Genomic DNA, 18,022 nt, shown 5'->3' with positions numbered 1-18,022 from the left:
AATATACTGCTACTGGTATCTAGCCAGTTAGGAAATCCATGAAGTGTATTGACTCTCAAGATGTATCCAATTAAATACTGACAATATTTACAAGGAAATAATAATAAATTATAAATTAATAATAAATTTGGATTTATTAGCCGCTCCCTTTCCGGGCAGGACTCGGGGCGGCGTACACTAAGACATATATAAACATACATATATACAAAGACATACATGCACGGAGGAGGTAATAGATTAAAACATTAAGACAAATTAAAACCATTAACATGCCCCGTCTAATAAAAAAACCCAATATACAATAAAAATTTAAAATTTAAAAAAGACAGTCAGGAGGAATATGAAAAGGTTACGGTTGAGCCAGGCCGGATGATTGAAAGAGGTGGGTCTTCAACTGTACACGGAAGGAGCGGAGATCGGAAATAATCCTGATGTCACGGGGGAGGTCATTCCACAGGGCTGGGCCCATCACAGAGAAGGCTCTGCTCCTGGATGTCGCCCCCCGACAATGTTTGGCGGACGGCACCCGGAGAAGTCCCTCTCTGTGTGAGCGAATTGGTCGTAGGGATGTGTGGGGCAGGATGCGATCCTGCATGTAACTAGGTCCTATGCCATGAAGCGCTTTAAAGATCATAATCAAAACCTTGAAACGCACTCGGTAGACCACAGGAAGCCAGTGCAGCTCGCGCAGGAGAGGTGTTACAGGGGAGTATCTAGACCTCCCCATAATCACCCGCGCGGCCGCGTTCTGGACCAACTGTAGTCTCCGAGTGCATCTCAAGGGAAGCCCCATGTAGAGAGCATTGCAGTAGTCCAGGCGAGACGTCACTAGCGCATGGGTGACTGTGCGTAGGGCATCCCGGTCCAATAAGGGGCGCAATTGGCGCATCAGGCGGACCTGATGGAACGCCCCCCTAGCCACGGCTGTTACATGGTCATCCATGGACAGCCGGGCATCTAGGAGGACGCCCAAATTGCGCACCTGTTCCATGGGGGCTAGTTGCACGCCCCCAATGGCCAGAGATGGAAGCACCTGGTTGAACCGGGGGGCCGGAAGCCACAGCCACTCCGTCTTGGAAGGGTTGAGTTTTAGTCGGTTGCCATCCATCCAGACCCGTACGGCCTCCAAACACCGGGACATCATTTCGACGGCCTCATTGGGGTGGTTCGGGGTGGAAATGTATAGCTGAGTATCATCAGCATACAGATGATATCCCACCCCAAAGCCACGGATGATCTCGCCCAGCGGTTTCATGTATGTGTTGAACAGGAGAGGCGAGAGCACCGATCCCTGTGGCACTCCACATGTGAGTGACCTCCGGGTCGAACTCTGCTCCCCTGCCAACACACGTTGCGTCCGGTCAGAGAGGTAGGAGCCAAACCACCGTAAAACGGTGCCCCTGACTCCCAGCCCCTCTAGCCGGTGCAACAGGATACCATGGTCGATGGTATCGAACGCCGCCGAGAGATCTAATAGGACCAGGATAGAGGAACAACCCCTATCTCTGGCCCTCCAGAGATCATCAACCAATGCGACCAAGGCCGTCTCCGTGCTGTGCCCGGGTCGGAAGCCGGACTGGCGCGGGTCTAGATAATCATTTTCCTCCAGGTGACGTGGGAACTGCTGTACCACCACATTCTCTACAACCTTCGCTAAGAAAGGAAGGTTGGAGACAGGACGATAATTGGCTAGGTCCGTTGGGTCCAGGGAAGGCTTCTTGAGCAGGGGCCTCACCACCGCCTCTTTCAAGGCGGCCGGTAGAGATCCCTCACCCAACGAGGCGTTCACTAGGCCCAGGAGCCAGTCGCGCGTAACCTCCCAGGATGCCAGTACAAGCCAGGAGGGACACGGGTCCAATAAACATGTGGTGGGTCGCAGACATACACGCAACCTGTCCAAATCCTCGATGGCAACCGAGTCAAACTCCTCCCAAAGCGGTCCCTCAAGACTCGCCACGGGCGTCTCTACTGGACCACTGAAAGGGGCCCATCCCATCCGGATTTGAGCGACTTTGTCCTGTAGATATTTCCCAAACTCCTCTGCTCTGCCCTGTAAAGGGGCTTCCCGCGGTCTCTCAAACAAGAGGGAGCGAGTCACCCGAAACAGGGCGGCAGGGCGGTTATTTGCGGACGCAATAAGAGCGGCACAATATTGACGTTTGGCCGCTCTTAGTGCCACAAGGTACGTCCTCAAATAGGCTCGTGCCTGTGCTCGGTCAAATTCGGAACGGGAGGATCTCCAACGACTCTCTAGGCGTCTCTTGTGGCGTTTCATCACCCCTAGCTCCTCAGTAAACCAAGGGGCCAGGGTGGTTCGTCGCCGCAGGAGAGGCCGCAAAGGCGCCACCCGGTCTAGGGCCCCGGTAGTCGCACTGTTCCATGCGTCTACCAGGTCCTCTACTCGAGGGCGGGTCAGATCCACAGGAGGTGGCCCAAGCTCCGTCTGGAACCTGTCTGGTTCCATCAGGCGCTTGGGGCGGAACCATCTAATGCCTTCCGGTTCCGCCTCCTCGCGGTGGGGGGTAGCACCAGGGAAGTCAAGCCGGAGAAGTGAGTGATCCGACCATGACAGGGGAATAATAGCTAGATCCCCTATTCCCAGATCACTCGTCCATTGGCCAGAGACAAAGACAAGGTCCAGCGTGTGGCCTCCCTCGTGAGTAGGGCCCTGAATTAACTGGGTCAGGTCCATGGCTGTCATGGAAGCCATGAACTCCCGAACCCCCTCAGACGCTTCTCCCATCGACGGCAGATTAAAATCCCCCATCACTAACAGTTTGGGGGTCTCAACCGCCACCGATGAGATCAGCTCGAGGAGTTCAGGCAGGGCCGCTGACGTATAGCGAGGAGCCAGGTATACTATCAGCAGGCCCAACTGCCTCCCTGGGCCCCATCTCACGACAAGGGACTCACACCCGGATGTCTGTGGCACAGTGAACTCTCTGCAAATTATATAAAACCAATAATTATATATCCAGCTAAATAAAAATCTGAATCTGAATAATGGTTTGGGTCTACCGATGTCCAAGATGGGGCACTTGAAAGATGACAATTTCTCACAATTTCCACAAATAAGAAACCCAAGTTTTCCATCAGCATACTCACTAGACACTGCAGTACAGGCAAATTGTTTGATGGATATTTATATCATGGGGGGGGAGGGGTTGTGGGAGCTATATGCATTACATGTAATTTATAAAGTCAAATTTAACATACCGAAACTCTAAACATGGAAATTGCATACAAAAATAAGGAGCTATGAGCCATTTGGCTGGCTAAATATTCAGGTTTGGACTTTGGCTATGACAGACATCTCTTGAATGTATTATACATTCTGTAAAATCATTCAATCTGTTGGTACAATAAGTATGGTGCTGGGATATACAGCACTGGGAAGCTTTGAACAACCTTGCCCCAAACCTAGGTCTGATACAAAATATAATAGAAGAAAATAGTTACTAACCTGTACATTCATGCTGTAGTCCTTTGCCATAGTATCCCTTTTCACAGATACACTCAAAGTGTCCTGTGTGAGTACCACACTTGCAGCTTGCCATGGTATCACAACAATTTTCAGTCCCCTCACAAAGATAGGAGCAGTATGCTATATCTTCCTGAATGTAACTTCCAGAAGGCAGGTCTGTAATTAGGACAATTGGGAGGACAGGATAGGGGTTCCAAATAAATAAGCAAATAACTAGTTAGGGACATCTACTCATCTAGAGTTTTTTTAAATTGACATTTCATTGAAATGCAAAAGTAAGCTAAATCCCAATAGTTAAAATTACTGAAACAATGCTAATTATTTTAAAATCCATTTATTTTTCCTGTTCAAGCAGATACTGATGAGAATAAGAGATCAATTAATTTCCAATGATAGTTCTGCTCCATTTCATTAACATTTGGAAATCTGCATTTGCGAATTAATTTCCATGGATACAATGTTCTTTTTATTCTTCTATGTAAACGTTATTATAATAAAACTGAGATACAGAAGTCCTCTCATTGAAACATTATTGTATCTATCTAGAAAGCAACATTCTATTCTTAAAAGGTGGAAAATAATTGAGGCATTTTAATGATTTTGTCCTGCAAAAGCCACATTGTATTCATTCATTAAACTATACATTTTAATATTTTCAGTTTTATCTGACATTACCCAGTAAATTAATCAAGTAAAGTCTCTTGAATATATGGTTAAAATGAGTTCTGTAGACTTTAATACTATGCAAAAATTTATTGTCTAATCAAGATATTCAAAGAGAAAGTTCCAAAAGTATCTGACTTTTTGCATTTTACAAAATTTTCAGGTTTTGTATTTATAAAATGCAATTCATTTTTTTTACAATTCTGAAAACTTACACAAGTTTAAAAACATATCTGGTATAGTTGGTTTATTCAGTGTAGAAATATTGTATATTGAGTAAAGGAGGAGGCATGATTTAATGTGTTGTTTAAGTGTAAGACATAGAAATAAAGCAAAATAAAGTGAATGGATTATTCAGAATTACAAAAATAAGGTATCCTGAAAATTTCATTTTTACTATAGGAGATTGGGGTGATTGGTCACAAATATTCTTCTTGAACCTGCCACATGCACACATGATATTCCTATGTGTATGGAAAGACATTTAATCACAATCAGAAGAATTATTTTAAAATCAAAATGAACACCTTACTTTAAAAATAACTATAATAGCATTTGGGCAAAGGATAAAGTTGAGTTTCACAATGTTATGCTTGCATAATGAATATCTTCCAGTTAATCTACCGTGTTTCCCCGAAAATACAACCTGTCCCGAAACTAAACCCATGCCACATTTTTCGCGTGGGCAAAAATATAAGCCCACCCCCGAAAATAAACCCCCCCTCCGGCCAGGCAGAGCACCGCTCACTGACCTAGCGTTATTCCGAAAGCGCCAAGTCGCAGGAGGGGGGGAGCGCTCACATTGCTTGCTGCCTTCGGGATACCGCTAGGTTGGGGAGTGGCGTTCTGCCTGGCCGAAGGGGAGAGTTGCCGGGCGGCTGCTCCCTTGTGAACTGGCTCCCGAAGAGCCGGGCACAGCCTCAGGGGCAAAGCAGCCATGAGGTAATCATGCCCACGAGCAGCCGCCCGGCAAATCCCCTCTCCAGCCGGGAAGAGCGCCATTCACTGACCTAGGGGGTAATCCCCAAAGTGCCAAGCCATGCGGCGCTCTGCCCGCTCCCCAGCTCCTGCGGCTTGGCACATTCGGGATACCCCCTAGGTCAGTGCATGGAGCTCTGCCCGGCTGGAGAAGGGGGTTGCGCGAGCGCCTGTTCCGCTCGCAGCTTCACCAAGCCCTTGCCAGGCTCTCCCAGGCCACCGCCGCTGGCTGCTGCTGCTGCCCGCCGCCGCCGCCCCGCTGCTGCTGCCCGCCGCCGCCGCCGCCCCACTCCGCTCCGCGCAGCTTCAAAACTCGGGCCGAGTCTTTCAGCATCGGCCGCTCCAGGAGTGCTCTCTATGGTGGGCTGGCTGCCGGACAGGGAGTTTTCCAGCAGCCGGCCCACCATAGAGAGCACTCCTAGAGCGGCCGATGCTGAAAGACTCGGCCCGAGTTTTGAAGTTGCGCGGAGCGGAGCGGGGCGGCGGCGGCGGCAGGCAGCAGCAGCGGGGCGGCGGCGGCGGGGGGGGCAGCAGCAGCAGCCAGCGGCGGTGGCCTGGGAGAGCCTGGCAAGGGCTTGGTGAAGCTGCGAGCGGAACAGGCGCTCGCGCAACCCCCTTCTCCAGCTGGGCAGAGCTCCATGCACTGACCTAGGGGGTATCCCGAATGTGCCAAGCCGCAGGAGCTGGGGAGCGGGCAGAGCGCCACATGGCTTGGCACTTTGGGGATTACCCCCTAGGTCAGTGAATGGCGCTCTTCCCGGCTGGAGAGGGGATTTGCCGGGCGGCAGCTCGTGAGTATGGTTACCTCATGGCTGCTTTGCCCCTGAGGCTGTGCCCGGCACTTCGGGAGCCACTTCACAAGGGAGCAGCCGCCCGGCAGCCCCAAAACAATAAGCCCTCCCTGATAATGAACCCAAGGGCATATTTCGTGGGGCAAAAGAAAATAAGCCCCTGGCGTATTTTCGGGGAAACACGGTATTACAGGTAATCCTCAACTTGTAACAGTTCATTTAGTGACCGTTCAAAGTAAGAATGGCATAAAAGTGACTTATGACCATTTTTCACACTTACAACACTGCAGTATCTCCATGGCCACATGATTAAAATTTGGACACTTGGCATATTTATGATGGTTGCACGGTCAAATGATTCCCTTTTGCGACCTTCTAGTCTATGGGAAAGCCAGATTCACTTAACAACCATATTACTAATTTAAGAACTGCAGTGATTTCTGAACAGCTGTGGCAAGAAAGGTTGTAAAATGGGGCAAAACTCACTTAACAACTATCTTGCCGAGCAATAGAAATGTCAGGATCAATTGTGGCCGTAAGTCGAGGACTACCTGTACTGGAGTATTGGCCATATATTTCAAATTCAGATCATATATTATCCCCGAACTTGAAAGCACACAGATAATCAAAACCAGACCTAGATCCAATACCTTCATGGAGAGCTCTGCGCGCTAAAGCTTCAAACTCTGCAAAACTGTGGAGCAAGTAGCAGTGTTCCTCCTTTGGGTGAGAAGCCATGTCATTCAGCTCTCTGATATTGCCTTGCCATATCCCAAATGTGAAGATTTCTACTCCAAAGTCACGCAAAGATGCTGCAATGGGACGAGGATCCCCTCCATTGGAATATCCATCCGTAATCAAAAATATTACTTTGGTAGCATTTACGCGGGAGTGAACCAATATTTGCTAGAAAAAGAAGAAGAAGAAGAAGGGGGAGGGGAGGGAAAAAATCAAGAACTATTAAGTTGGTGATCTGCTCATGGGTTTTTCTGCCAACATTCGCTCTCTTTTTTTATACAATTTCATTTTTTGAAGGACTACTGTAAGATCAACATTTCTGAGAGAAAAAGAGTATAATACAGAATGGAATAATGCTTTTTGGATATTGGTGAAAGCTCCCCACCCCCCTACCCCCAATCACTGGTGGTGGTTTACTCCTTTCCCTTTTCTGATCATACCACAGCGGGGCAACAATACAAAATCATTTGACACTGCCTTTGTTGGAAATGTTTTTTTCCCCTTCAGTTTCCACTACAGCTTATACAGTTCTGGTGATTTACCCATTTAAGCTAAATATATTCAAATGATTTAACATTTAAAGACCAAGTTATGCATATTTCAAGTTACAGCAATCGTTTAAAAATTATTTCTAAAGGAAAATATTATCCAATTTCCTCACTTCCACTGCTCTTCCTGGAAGCCTCTTGTAACACATAACATATATTTGAACCCATGGGGGTGGCGGGTAACCAAAATGGCACTGATATGGAGCAAACAGGCAGGTGGGCAGAATTGGAGGCAGCCTCTTACCTTGGGGCTGGGAGGGACCAAGCTGGGAATGACTTGAATTAAGGTAGGTGCTTGCTTAACAGTCATATAGGACTCCCAATGACAGCAACATGGACTAGCCAAATTGCAATCATTTAAGCCAGGAGTGAAATCCACTTACCTTTGCTATCGGTTAGGTAACAATGTGAGCACATGGAGGACTTCCTCCGCACATGCGCAGGACCTCCCATACATGCGTAGAGCATCAAAAGAGTAGGGTCTCCTGCTTGGGCAGCGGGTTGGACTAGATGACCTGCAAGGTCCCTTCCAACTCTGTTAATCTGGTTTCATTTATTTTACTACTGGTTTGGGCGAACCAATAGTATTTTTACTACTGTTTTGGGTGAACCAGTCCGAACCGGTAGAATTTCACCCTTGATTTAAGCGCAGCAATATTTCATTTAACAACTATTTTGTTTAGCAATGGAGTTGCTAGTTCCATTGCTAAGTGATCATTAAGAGAGGACTTACCTGTACATTTACATTTAAATAATAAAGTAAAATAAATAAATTACCAAAGAAACTTTTCTTCTTTCTTTTCCAAATTATTTCTATATTCAAACTCTTTTTGTCAGCTTTTTTTGTCCTACTGCTGTTTCTTAAGAACAAAAAGCATTTTTTTCTGTAGAAATCATACAGGATTACATATTACTTCATTTTTCATTTGATTTAAGTTTTAGGTTAGGCAAGTAAGTTTTGAATATTGGTTAAATATGCATTTTACTAAATTTAATTTGATTTAAATAAAAACTAAAAACTGTAACCCATCAAACTACTCCTGTTTTTAAAAAGGAGTAAATTTAATCATGTAGCAACGCTTAACAATTGTGAAGGTTTGAGGTTAAACATGCCTGAATCAGTTTTGTGCTTATTCAACAATTTATATATAGATCTCTCTCTCTCTCTCTCTTTTAAGAGATTTATTGGAACTTTTAGTAGGTATGAGCAGGGATATTTTGGAGAAGATACTTCATGTTAAACATGATTGCCAAAATCTACACATAAGAATGGAGAAAGAGCTTCAAAATGCTTGAACCTCCTTCATACATGGAGTAAAATATAGTTTGCCTTTTTAAAAAAAACAGCAACCATTTCAATTGTATTAGGATTTATCTAAAACTTTCATTGGTTATAATATCAAAACGTTAGGAAACTGTACTTTCAATTGTAACAGCCATAGCCATAGGAGGTTCTGAGGAGTGTTAGGGGATTTGGCATTACCTCTGCAGTCATAATTTAGTTATCCTAAATTTTAACTGCAAAATAAAGAGAGATATTACAATTATTTAAACATGCAAAATGCTGTATTTACCAGACAAGTTTTCAAATAGATCAAGGTTTTATTTATTATTTATTAGATTTGTTAGCCGCTCCCTCTCCTCATGCCATTCAAATTGATCAGAAGTAGTCTTTGGAGAGGGGACTTTCCTGAAATAACTCAGTGTATAAAGTATTTATTTATTAAATAAGTATGCATCCCCACACTTCTTGACTGTCAGTATACTTACTGAAATTGTTGGTGGGATGCAGGAAATTACTTAGGAGCTATTCCCCCCTCCCCCTCAAAATGCTGTTTTCTTCAAAAACAGTTGAACAACATTTTTTGTAACTTGTAGTATCTGCTTCTTTGGTGGTACTGCAAATTGTAGGAAGTAAATAATTTAGGAGAGAATCTCTTCATAGGCAAGGCCATGGTGGAGAGTAGAGTAAAGGAAATAAGATCATGGAAATGTGCAAGAAGCTTAGAAAGTAAGAACAAATATCTGAAGAAAGACATCACATACTGAGTACATTTTTGCAGAGTAGAATTATTGCATGAGGCAAAAAGCCTGATCTATGATATGAGCAGATGATAAAAGCAAGTTAGAGTAATCAAAATCACAGATGATTATGCATGAACCAGAGGACACATTCACATGGTTTAGTATGCTAAAATGTTTTAGGTTTTTACTAGTTAGTAAAGGTAGAAACTATAGTCAGAAAATAACCCTATCTAAACTCTAAAGCAAATAATATGCTCAGCTGTAGGGAATAGCAAAATACTTAGCAATAGCACTTAGACTTATATACCGCTTCACAGTGCTTTACAGCCATCTCTAAGCGGTTTACAGAATCAGCATATTGCCCACAACAACCTGGGTCCTCATTTTACCAACTTCAGAAAGATGGAAGCAGTGGTGAAATTCATTTTTTTTTACTAGTGGTTCTATGAGCGTGGCTTGGTGGTGGGGTCCTGTGATTGAGAGAGCATGGCCAACTCGATGTCACTCATGGCCATGCCCATTCAGTCACATGCCACCACCACCAAGCCACACCCACAGAACCCAGTAAGAAAAAAAATGTGTGTATGAGCCCATTCACAGCGGAGCCGCTGCTCCCTTTATGGTCTCCCCATCACCCTCCCTCCCGGGGGTTGAAGTACCTTAAAGGGACAGGCTGCAGCAGCTCTGCTGTGAATGGAGGGAGAAACGTTTGGATTGTGTCTGCTGCATTTAATCTTGAATTCTGTGGCAGAGACAATGCAAACAATTTCCCCTCCATTCACAGCAGAGCTGCTACTCCCTTTATGGTGCTCCCCAGCCCCCTCCCTCCCTGGGTCTACCTTAAAGGGACAGGCTGCAGCAAGGAGGGAGGGAGAAACATTCAGATTGGGTGGGTGGGCCAAGCGGCCGGAAGAGGTGAGCAGTGACAGGGCAACCAGGTAGGCGTGGGCGTGGGCCACCAAAGATTTTTGCCACCGGTTCGGAGAACTGATGCCAATTGTCCCTGCTGGTTTGGCTGAACCGGGAGGATTTCACTCCTGGATGGAAAGCTGAGTCAACCTTGAGCCTGGTGAGATTCAATCTACCAAACTGCTGGCAGCTGGCAAGCAGCAGAAGTAGCCTGCAGTACTACACTAACCACTGCACCACCACAGCTCAGAATAGATAGGATGTATGATACAAGGAATTTATAATAAATTATGAAACTGGTTGAGTATATCATCTAAAAGTGTCCATCAACAAAGGACGGAAAGGACTAGAAAATGAGCAATTTATCCCATGGATAAATTATTACCCATCAAGCACATAAGAAAGGGTTTATTGAGAATGATTATTCTGAGGAAAAGAAAAACATGTCCACAATAAAAAAAAACATGCACGCTTACAGTATTCTGGCTAAGAGACACTTTTTAAAATATATATTAAACTGAAACAAGTGGGAAAAATATACTTTTGTGGCTGGCTGCTTCTAATGTGATAATATTAACATATGAACATAAAAATGATTACCACAGTTTTATGAATAAATCAAACAAATAAGTAGCATATTTTTTGGAGTATAAGACGCACTGGAATATAAGACGCACCAAGATTTTGAAGAGGTAAATTTAAAAGAATTGCACTCTGCAGATTTCCCAAACCCTCTGCATGCCTCATTTTTTTGTGAAAAACGGGGCATGCAGAGAGTTTGAGAGGCCTGCAAAGTGCTCCTGGGGGCTGCCCCCCCAAAACAAGCAAAAAAGGCCAGTTTTTGCAAAAATGGCCCTGGTTTTTGCTTTAAATAGGGCATGCATAGCCTTTAGGAGGCTTGTAGAGTGCTCCTGGGGACTGGGGCAGATTTTTCACTCGTTTTTGCCCTCCCCAGCCCCCAGGAGCACTCTACAAGCCTCCTAAAGGCTATGCACATCCTTTTTTGTGAAGGGGGCATCTCATACACTGAATACACTGCTGTATTCAGTGTATAAGACGCACCCACATTTTTCACCCTCTTTTTTGCGGGAAAAAGGTGTGTCTTATACTCCAAAAAATACGGTAACTTAAATAATTCCTATGAATTTTTGCTCATGCAGCATATCCTCTTTGGCCCAAGGCTTTCAGTCCTATGGAAGATAAAGAGAGTGGCAAATGAGAAAAAAACGAGGGGGCTTCAGTAAGGATTTTAACTGGAGTTGGCCACTTACATTGATAAGATAGGGCAGTGATGGCGAACCTATGGCACGCGTGCCACAAGTGGCACGCGGAGCCATTTGTCAGGGCACGTGAGGCGCTGCCCTGTCAGCTGGCCAACGCACATGCGCGCGCTGGCCAGCTGGGTTCACCTTTTTAAAAGCTATTTTTCGCCTTCCCCAGGCTCCAGAGGCTTTATAGGAAGCGCTCCGAAGGCTTCAGGGAAGCCTCCGGACGGTCCCTGAAGCCTCCGGAGGGCCTCCGGAGGGTCGGGGGAGGCTCTTTTCGCCCTCCCCAGGCTCCTATAAAGCCCCTGGAGCCTGGGGAGGGCGAAAAAAGCATGTAAAAATGGTGGGGTCGTGCGTTGTGCGTGCATGCGCACTGTGGGGGGGGTCACGCGTTGCATTATGAGTGCGGCACGCCCGCACTCGACCCCCCTGCGCTCCCCCCACTTGTGGCACGCGAGCCAAAAAAGGTTTGCCATCACTGAGATAGGGAATCTGGTCACTGCGAAAAAATTATGGGCATTTGTACTTTTTTCTTTATTTGATTTTCCTTTTTGGTTGGACCATCTTAAATTTACAGTTCTATTTCTTTTCTGAAGAATAAGGTACTTAAAATGCTGAAGCAATGTTTAAAATTTCCTTCAAATTCTTCTTAGACAGTCATTTCTTTTACAATTAATTAACCATGCAATTAAGTTTCTCTATCATCATGTAATTGATTAACCTGTCAGGACAAAGTCTGTTTTTTCAGTAAATATTTCTTTTAACCAAAATGGAAAAGCTGAAGTATTTTCCTTTCAAGTGCCACTTAAAAAGTTAACTAATTGCAGTTGTCTTTAGCTGGACCACTAAGCAATAATAAAATCAGTGCCTTTGTTTCTTTTATTGTAGAATGCAATAATACTTTCCTGGAAGGAAGTGCTAAAATAACTCAGGGGCTCTCCTTGGCCTCTAAAGTTAAATTTCTTAAAAATCAAAAACCAATCACTCTACAAATTAAAGTTGTACTTAGAGCAAGGGTGGATAACTGATGATAATGGTATCATAAATCACAATTCTGCAGCAAATGTATACATTTAATTAGTAATCAATTATCTTAGCCCCTTTATGTTTCCTGACAAATTTTGACTGAGGTCATTCACATATCCAAATAACATTATCCTTTCTTTCATCTTGTGTGTAAATTTTAACTAAAAGAGCACTACTATGTGAACTTCTTTCTTCTCTACTGAAGTATTTATAATACTTACATGGGTTCTAGAGCTGTGCATACTTTGAACATTCTTTGGAAGAGATGACTCTTTATAACCTGAGTGACTGAGAAAAAAGCAGCTGCTTTACATAAGTCAACTCATTAAAGGAGCTTTGGCTTTAAAGAGTCACATAAAAAGCAAGTGCATTTTTCTCAGGAATCTGTACAAGACTGAAGCTGTAATCTGGTCTGCAAAAAATAATCAGTCTCATTTGGCTAGAAAAACAATCTTTCCCATCAAAAAGATAAGCGTACCTTGAGCTTGAAAATAGAAGACAATGGTGCAATTTTTCATAGGAAGAAAATAAAGATGGTTATTAAAGTGTAAGTTCCTCTATTTCCTCAGTAATTTTGGTATAATAATAGTATTATTTGGTCAGTATATGTAGCAAACTTTGCAAAACAGCTGTATTATCTTAATTATTTCAACATGCTATTAATGTTACACCTCCCTATACATACTGAGCACATCGGTATGTTATGATAAATGAGGATAATAAAATTACTTTTGAATTGGGATCCTTGGCTTCTTCCTCTCCTCCTAAAACTGAGTCAAAACCTAGTTTGAAAATAATACTACTGTAATGTTTGGTTTTGTTCTGCAACTCCCTCTGCCAAGAGAAAGCAAGCAGCACACTTGCTCTTTACTTATGCCTAAAACAAGACAATCAATATATAACACCATTAAGAAAACAAATAATTTCGATCATATTTTCCAGGTCCACATATTTCTGTTGTCTTTATCCAACCTACAAAATTGCATTTGTTGAGGAAATTCAAACTGAATAGGCAAGAATTGATTTCTGAAAAAGCCTTCTTCTGTGTTCTACCCTACATAGATGGCATCCGCCAATAAAGTATAAATAAAGCTTAAATAAATTAACTTTCTCTTATCTGAATACAAAATTTTAAAACTAGTTCTCTATTATCTTCTTTCCTGGTATATATAAAAGAAAGAAAGAAAGAAAGAAAGAAAGAAAGAAAGAAAGAAAGAAAGAAAGAAAGGAAAGAAAGAAAGAAAGAAAGAAAGAGTGTGTGTGTGTGTGTGTGTGTATTGCATTTGTGCTGATAAATAAATAAAGGGAGACTAGTATAGATCTATTTCAAGCTATTTAGCTCTCATCAGCTAGCCATACCCTTACTGGGAATTGAACCTGGGCTGTATTACATATTAGGCAATTGTATTAGCCATTAAGCCACAGGTTCTCCTCCTTTATCATATATATATATATTCATATATATATGAATTTGTTCATGGAACATATTTGTCGCATAATCAATTTCCCTTCAGGATCAAGGACTACCTATATCCATAATTTGACTCTGAGCCCAGTTCAAACACTGAATTTCAGACCTTAATTTACAGATTCCAGTTTGCTATTTAATTTCTTTATTTTTTTTATGCCTGGCACATGAGGTCAACACACAAACCCTGCTGTTTAAATAAGAATAGTCAACCAGCATCTATATCTATAGTCCTCCAAAAGTTGCTGAATTCCCATAATTTCTCACAATTGATTGTGCTAGCTAAGCTGATGGAAGCTAAATATCTGTAGGACAATATATGGTTTATCCTGCCAAAGACAATACTGTGTGCAAAGCACTTCAGAATGCATTGACCATATACAAAGCAGTTCAGCACTTGGCAGTGAAGAAGGAGGCACTCAAAACCTCTTGACAACTTTTTTTAAAAAGCCCTTTTAACCACTTTATACCCTCCAGTATCCCTTCTGTATCCATATGTATTTCAGTCATATTGGTCTGAAACTTGATGGAAGAAACATTTGGGAAAAACATTTCTCTGTGAAGAACAGCTGTGATGGAATGGATGAGACATCCTGTTACATTATGCTGTGGAGAAAATAAATGTAGTTATGTGGTTTGGCTCTGAATATATGAAATAAGTGTCACATTTTATATTTGTGAGGTATCTGAGATCAGAACTTCCAGGATAATTCTCTGAGACTAAAAACATCTGTGAGAAGATTGATTTAGATTAGGACTTTTTCTGTGAAAATTGGGAGAAAGAGGTGTTTATCCTAACTAGCTTATGGTAATAAAAACTGACCTGTCTCTCAAATGTTATTAATAGTCAATCAGAAAAAAAAGGATACCTCTATTGTATGTTCTGTGATGAAATAGAGATCTGTCACAACTTACTGGATAATATACTTATTAGTTGCTAAACTGCCACTGTATTTGCTTTTTTTGCTTCCATACTTAATAGCATACAGGAGATTCTGATTATGGAAGATGAGTGGAGAGAGTATTTATTATATTGTCTCTTCTTGTATGATAGGAATTCTGTATAACATCATTAAAAATCACCCAATCCACCATCGTTTTTTTTCATTAAAAAAAGGAAAGGCACTGAAAAACCACGAACTGCCAATGTCACAGCTTGTTCTATTCAAGTTCTCCTGGAAAAATACTACTTTCTTACAAATGTTAAAATGTATACAAATTTCATATTTTGCATTATCTGGGATGACCCATTCAATCCCTTAATGGTGCCGCTGTCAGGAAACCAGATGGGGACAAATCACGTGGCCATCTTTATCCATCTCACAAGTATCTCTAAAGATGGATTTTTCTGACCCAATTTCCCGAAAATATCAAACATTCAAGATGCAAATAAATATGGTATCCTAGAATGACCATTTTCTTCAAGCTGGTACCTTGTAGATCGAGAATACACTGCCAGAATTCCCAAGTATTGATCATGCTGTGTGGAAATTTATTGAGTCTGTCAAGCATGGAAAAAGCTGCTATAGAAAGTTCATGCTTGGGGTAGCCCTGTACAGCTTTTTGAGCAAAAAGCATTCAGAAGTGGCAGCCAAAATTGGGTTAGGGAAGCCCACGCCATATTTTTCAAAGTATTTAATTAGCAAAAACCAGACAGTTGCATGGAAACTGTCAATCTGCAGTTTTAATAGAACATGGCTTTATAGCTTTAGTTATTATGTCAAGCTGACTAGACCAAGGCCACAAAAGGAGTGCAAGTAGTCCTCGACTTACAACAGTTCATTTAGTGTCCATTCAAAGATAGATCATGACTAAAAAGTGACTTATGACCATTTTTCACACATATGACCATCACAGCATTCCTCGTGGTCATGTGATCAAAATTTGGATGCTGGGCAACTGGTTCACACTTGCACTGTCCCTGGGTCATTTGAACAACTTTTACAACTTTCTGACAAGCAAAGTCAATGAGGAAACCTGATTCACTTAACAACGGTGGCAAGAAGGGTCGTACACTGGGGCAAAATTCATTTGACAACTGTCTCACTTAGCAATAGAAAATCTGGCCTCAATTGTGGTCCTAGTAGAGGACTACCTGTAATCAGAACTTGGCAGTGATTGGAACCCAAGTCTTCGTGGATTCTAGTCCAGCACCGGAACAGGTTTCTAACGCACGCCTGAATAAACTGCGAGTTTTGATCCGGAGCTGGTAAATTAATTCCAGATTAACCCCAGCCAAACTTACCGCGGCTTGCTGGAAAGCCCCCTTGGTGTAGGTGCCGCCCCCTCGGTAGCCGATGGCCGGGATTTCGCGGCTGAGTAGGGCGCACTTGTGCTGCCGCTGCTGCGCCCGCGTGGGAGGCGAGATGTAGTCCACGCGTGGCACCACGTTGTTCTTGGAGGAGAAGGTCACGATGGCCACCCGCGTGGCCGTGGGCACGACCGGGAAGTCGGAGAGCAGCTTCTTGACGAAGCGCAGCTCGCTGAGAAAGTTAGCCTGGCCCACGCTCGACGACTCGTCCACCAAGAAGACCAGCTCCAAGCGGCCGCTCTTCTCCCGCAGCTGCCTCACCTGCCGCTTGAAAGTCCGCCCGAGTTTCTCCACTCTGTTGCCCGCTGCTGCGGGAGACTCCGGCAACAACGTCCCGGAGGCGGCCGGCTTGAAGGGAGCCGAGAGCGCCGCTAGAGAACTCAAGTTGAAGGGGCGATACAGGCTGCGGGGCTGCGCGGGCGCCCACGCCAGAGCCCCACCGACCCACAAACACAGCCCCGCGAGCCACATCCCTCCGGTCTCGTCCGCCCGTGTACGATGAAGTCCCTTTTTCTCGAGTTTGCTCTCTTTTCCTCTCACGCCCTTTTTCCGACGGCTGGGTTTAAGTCTCCCACTCGCTCCTACCGCGGCGCGCACGTGGCGAGGGCTGCGCGCGTTTGCCTCGGTTTGGCGCTTCCCCGCTAAAAAAAATTATTCTCCTTTCGCCGCCGCCGCCGCCCCCCCCTCGCAAGCCCTTCCCAACAGCGCTCGAAAGGCAAAGAAAAGGGGAGATATGAGTGTCTCTGTACTCCCTTCCCTCCGCTTCTTCTCCTCCCCGGTCCTCTTCCTCGCTCGGCCGAAGTTGTTGCTGCCTGAGATTCCTTGTCACCAGAGCCCCGCCGGTGTCTGCCAGGCTGTCAACATTCCCAACGCAAACACATCGGCACCGAGGCTTAAGCTCTGATTGATCCCATATGTCTGGCAGGCAGCACCGGACGGAGTAAAGGGAGGGGACGCGAGAAAGGGGACGGGGGTGGGGTGGGGGGAGGAGAAGGCCCGCGACTCGATGGATGGATCCAGATACCAGGGGGGGGGGGCACGATAATTGGAAACACTGCGGGAGGGGAAGGGGGGGCTGCTGGATAAGGGAAAACGGGGGGGGGGTTGCTTTAGAGAATCTTAGGTTGCTTCCCAACGTCTCTCTATTGTAAGGGAACCGAGGAATGGAATGTTACTTTCTTATCTGCAACCAGAGGGATACCAGGTCAATTCAGTACTTCACCGAGAGACTTTAACAGCCCAGCATTTCAGGATATTTTTCTTCTCTTACCTGACTGAGAGGCTTATCTGCACATGGCTATTCATCCTTAGTACATTAGCCAGAACCTGCCACAGAAAAAGAAAAATGGACAAAAAGTATGTCTCCTGCTGCAACTTTTGAAGGAGTTTCCGGACAATGCTAGCCCTGGAACCTGTACTGACAAAGAGATCAGTACAGGTAGTCCTCAACAACAGTTCATTTAGTGACCGTTCAAAGTTACAACAGCACTTTAAAAAGTGACGTAACACCATTTTCACACTTATGACCGTCGCAGCATCCACATGGTCATGTGATTTACATTTGGATGCTTGGCTTCGTATTTATGATGGTTGCAGTGTCCCGGGGTGTCCCTTCGCTTCTGACAAGCAAAGTCAATGGGAAAGCCAGATTCACTTAACAACCATGTTACTAACTCAACAGCTGCAGTGAATGTGGTCATAAGTTGAGGACTACCTATATTGCAGAAAGAAATACATAACAACTACAGCATACAATGTGGTATTATGAGTACTTTTTGACTTATGGCTGGTGCTTTAGCGACTGTTTGAACTTAAG

At 44.1% G+C, this 18,022-nt stretch overlaps 1 protein-coding gene across 1 annotated transcript in view; it reads right to left on the bottom strand.

Moving 5' to 3' along the window:
- SVEP1 (sushi, von Willebrand factor type A, EGF and pentraxin domain containing 1) overlaps positions 1-16,802 on the bottom strand; it is a gene marked incomplete at its 3' end in the record, with an annotated part of 152,764 nt that extends 135,962 nt beyond the window's left edge. The window contains exons 1-3 of the mRNA XM_081943838.1: positions 16,141-16,802; positions 6,567-6,822; positions 3,464-3,640 (exon numbers count right to left, since the gene is read on the bottom strand). Of these exons, the coding sequence (XP_081799964.1) occupies positions 3,464-3,640; positions 6,567-6,822; positions 16,141-16,677 (970 nt within the window). The 5' untranslated portion in view covers positions 16,678-16,802. The remainder of the gene's footprint in view (positions 1-3,463; positions 3,641-6,566; positions 6,823-16,140) is intronic.
- Between the last annotated feature and the right edge of the window lie 1,220 nt (positions 16,803-18,022).

Source organism: Natrix helvetica (assembly GCF_964273705.1).
Source record: "Natrix helvetica genome assembly, chromosome: 2".
Taxonomy (NCBI): domain Eukaryota; kingdom Metazoa; phylum Chordata; class Lepidosauria; order Squamata; family Natricidae; genus Natrix; species Natrix helvetica.
Note: the sequence above shows the minus strand (reverse complement) of the source record. Positions and strands in the feature narration are given on the sequence as shown.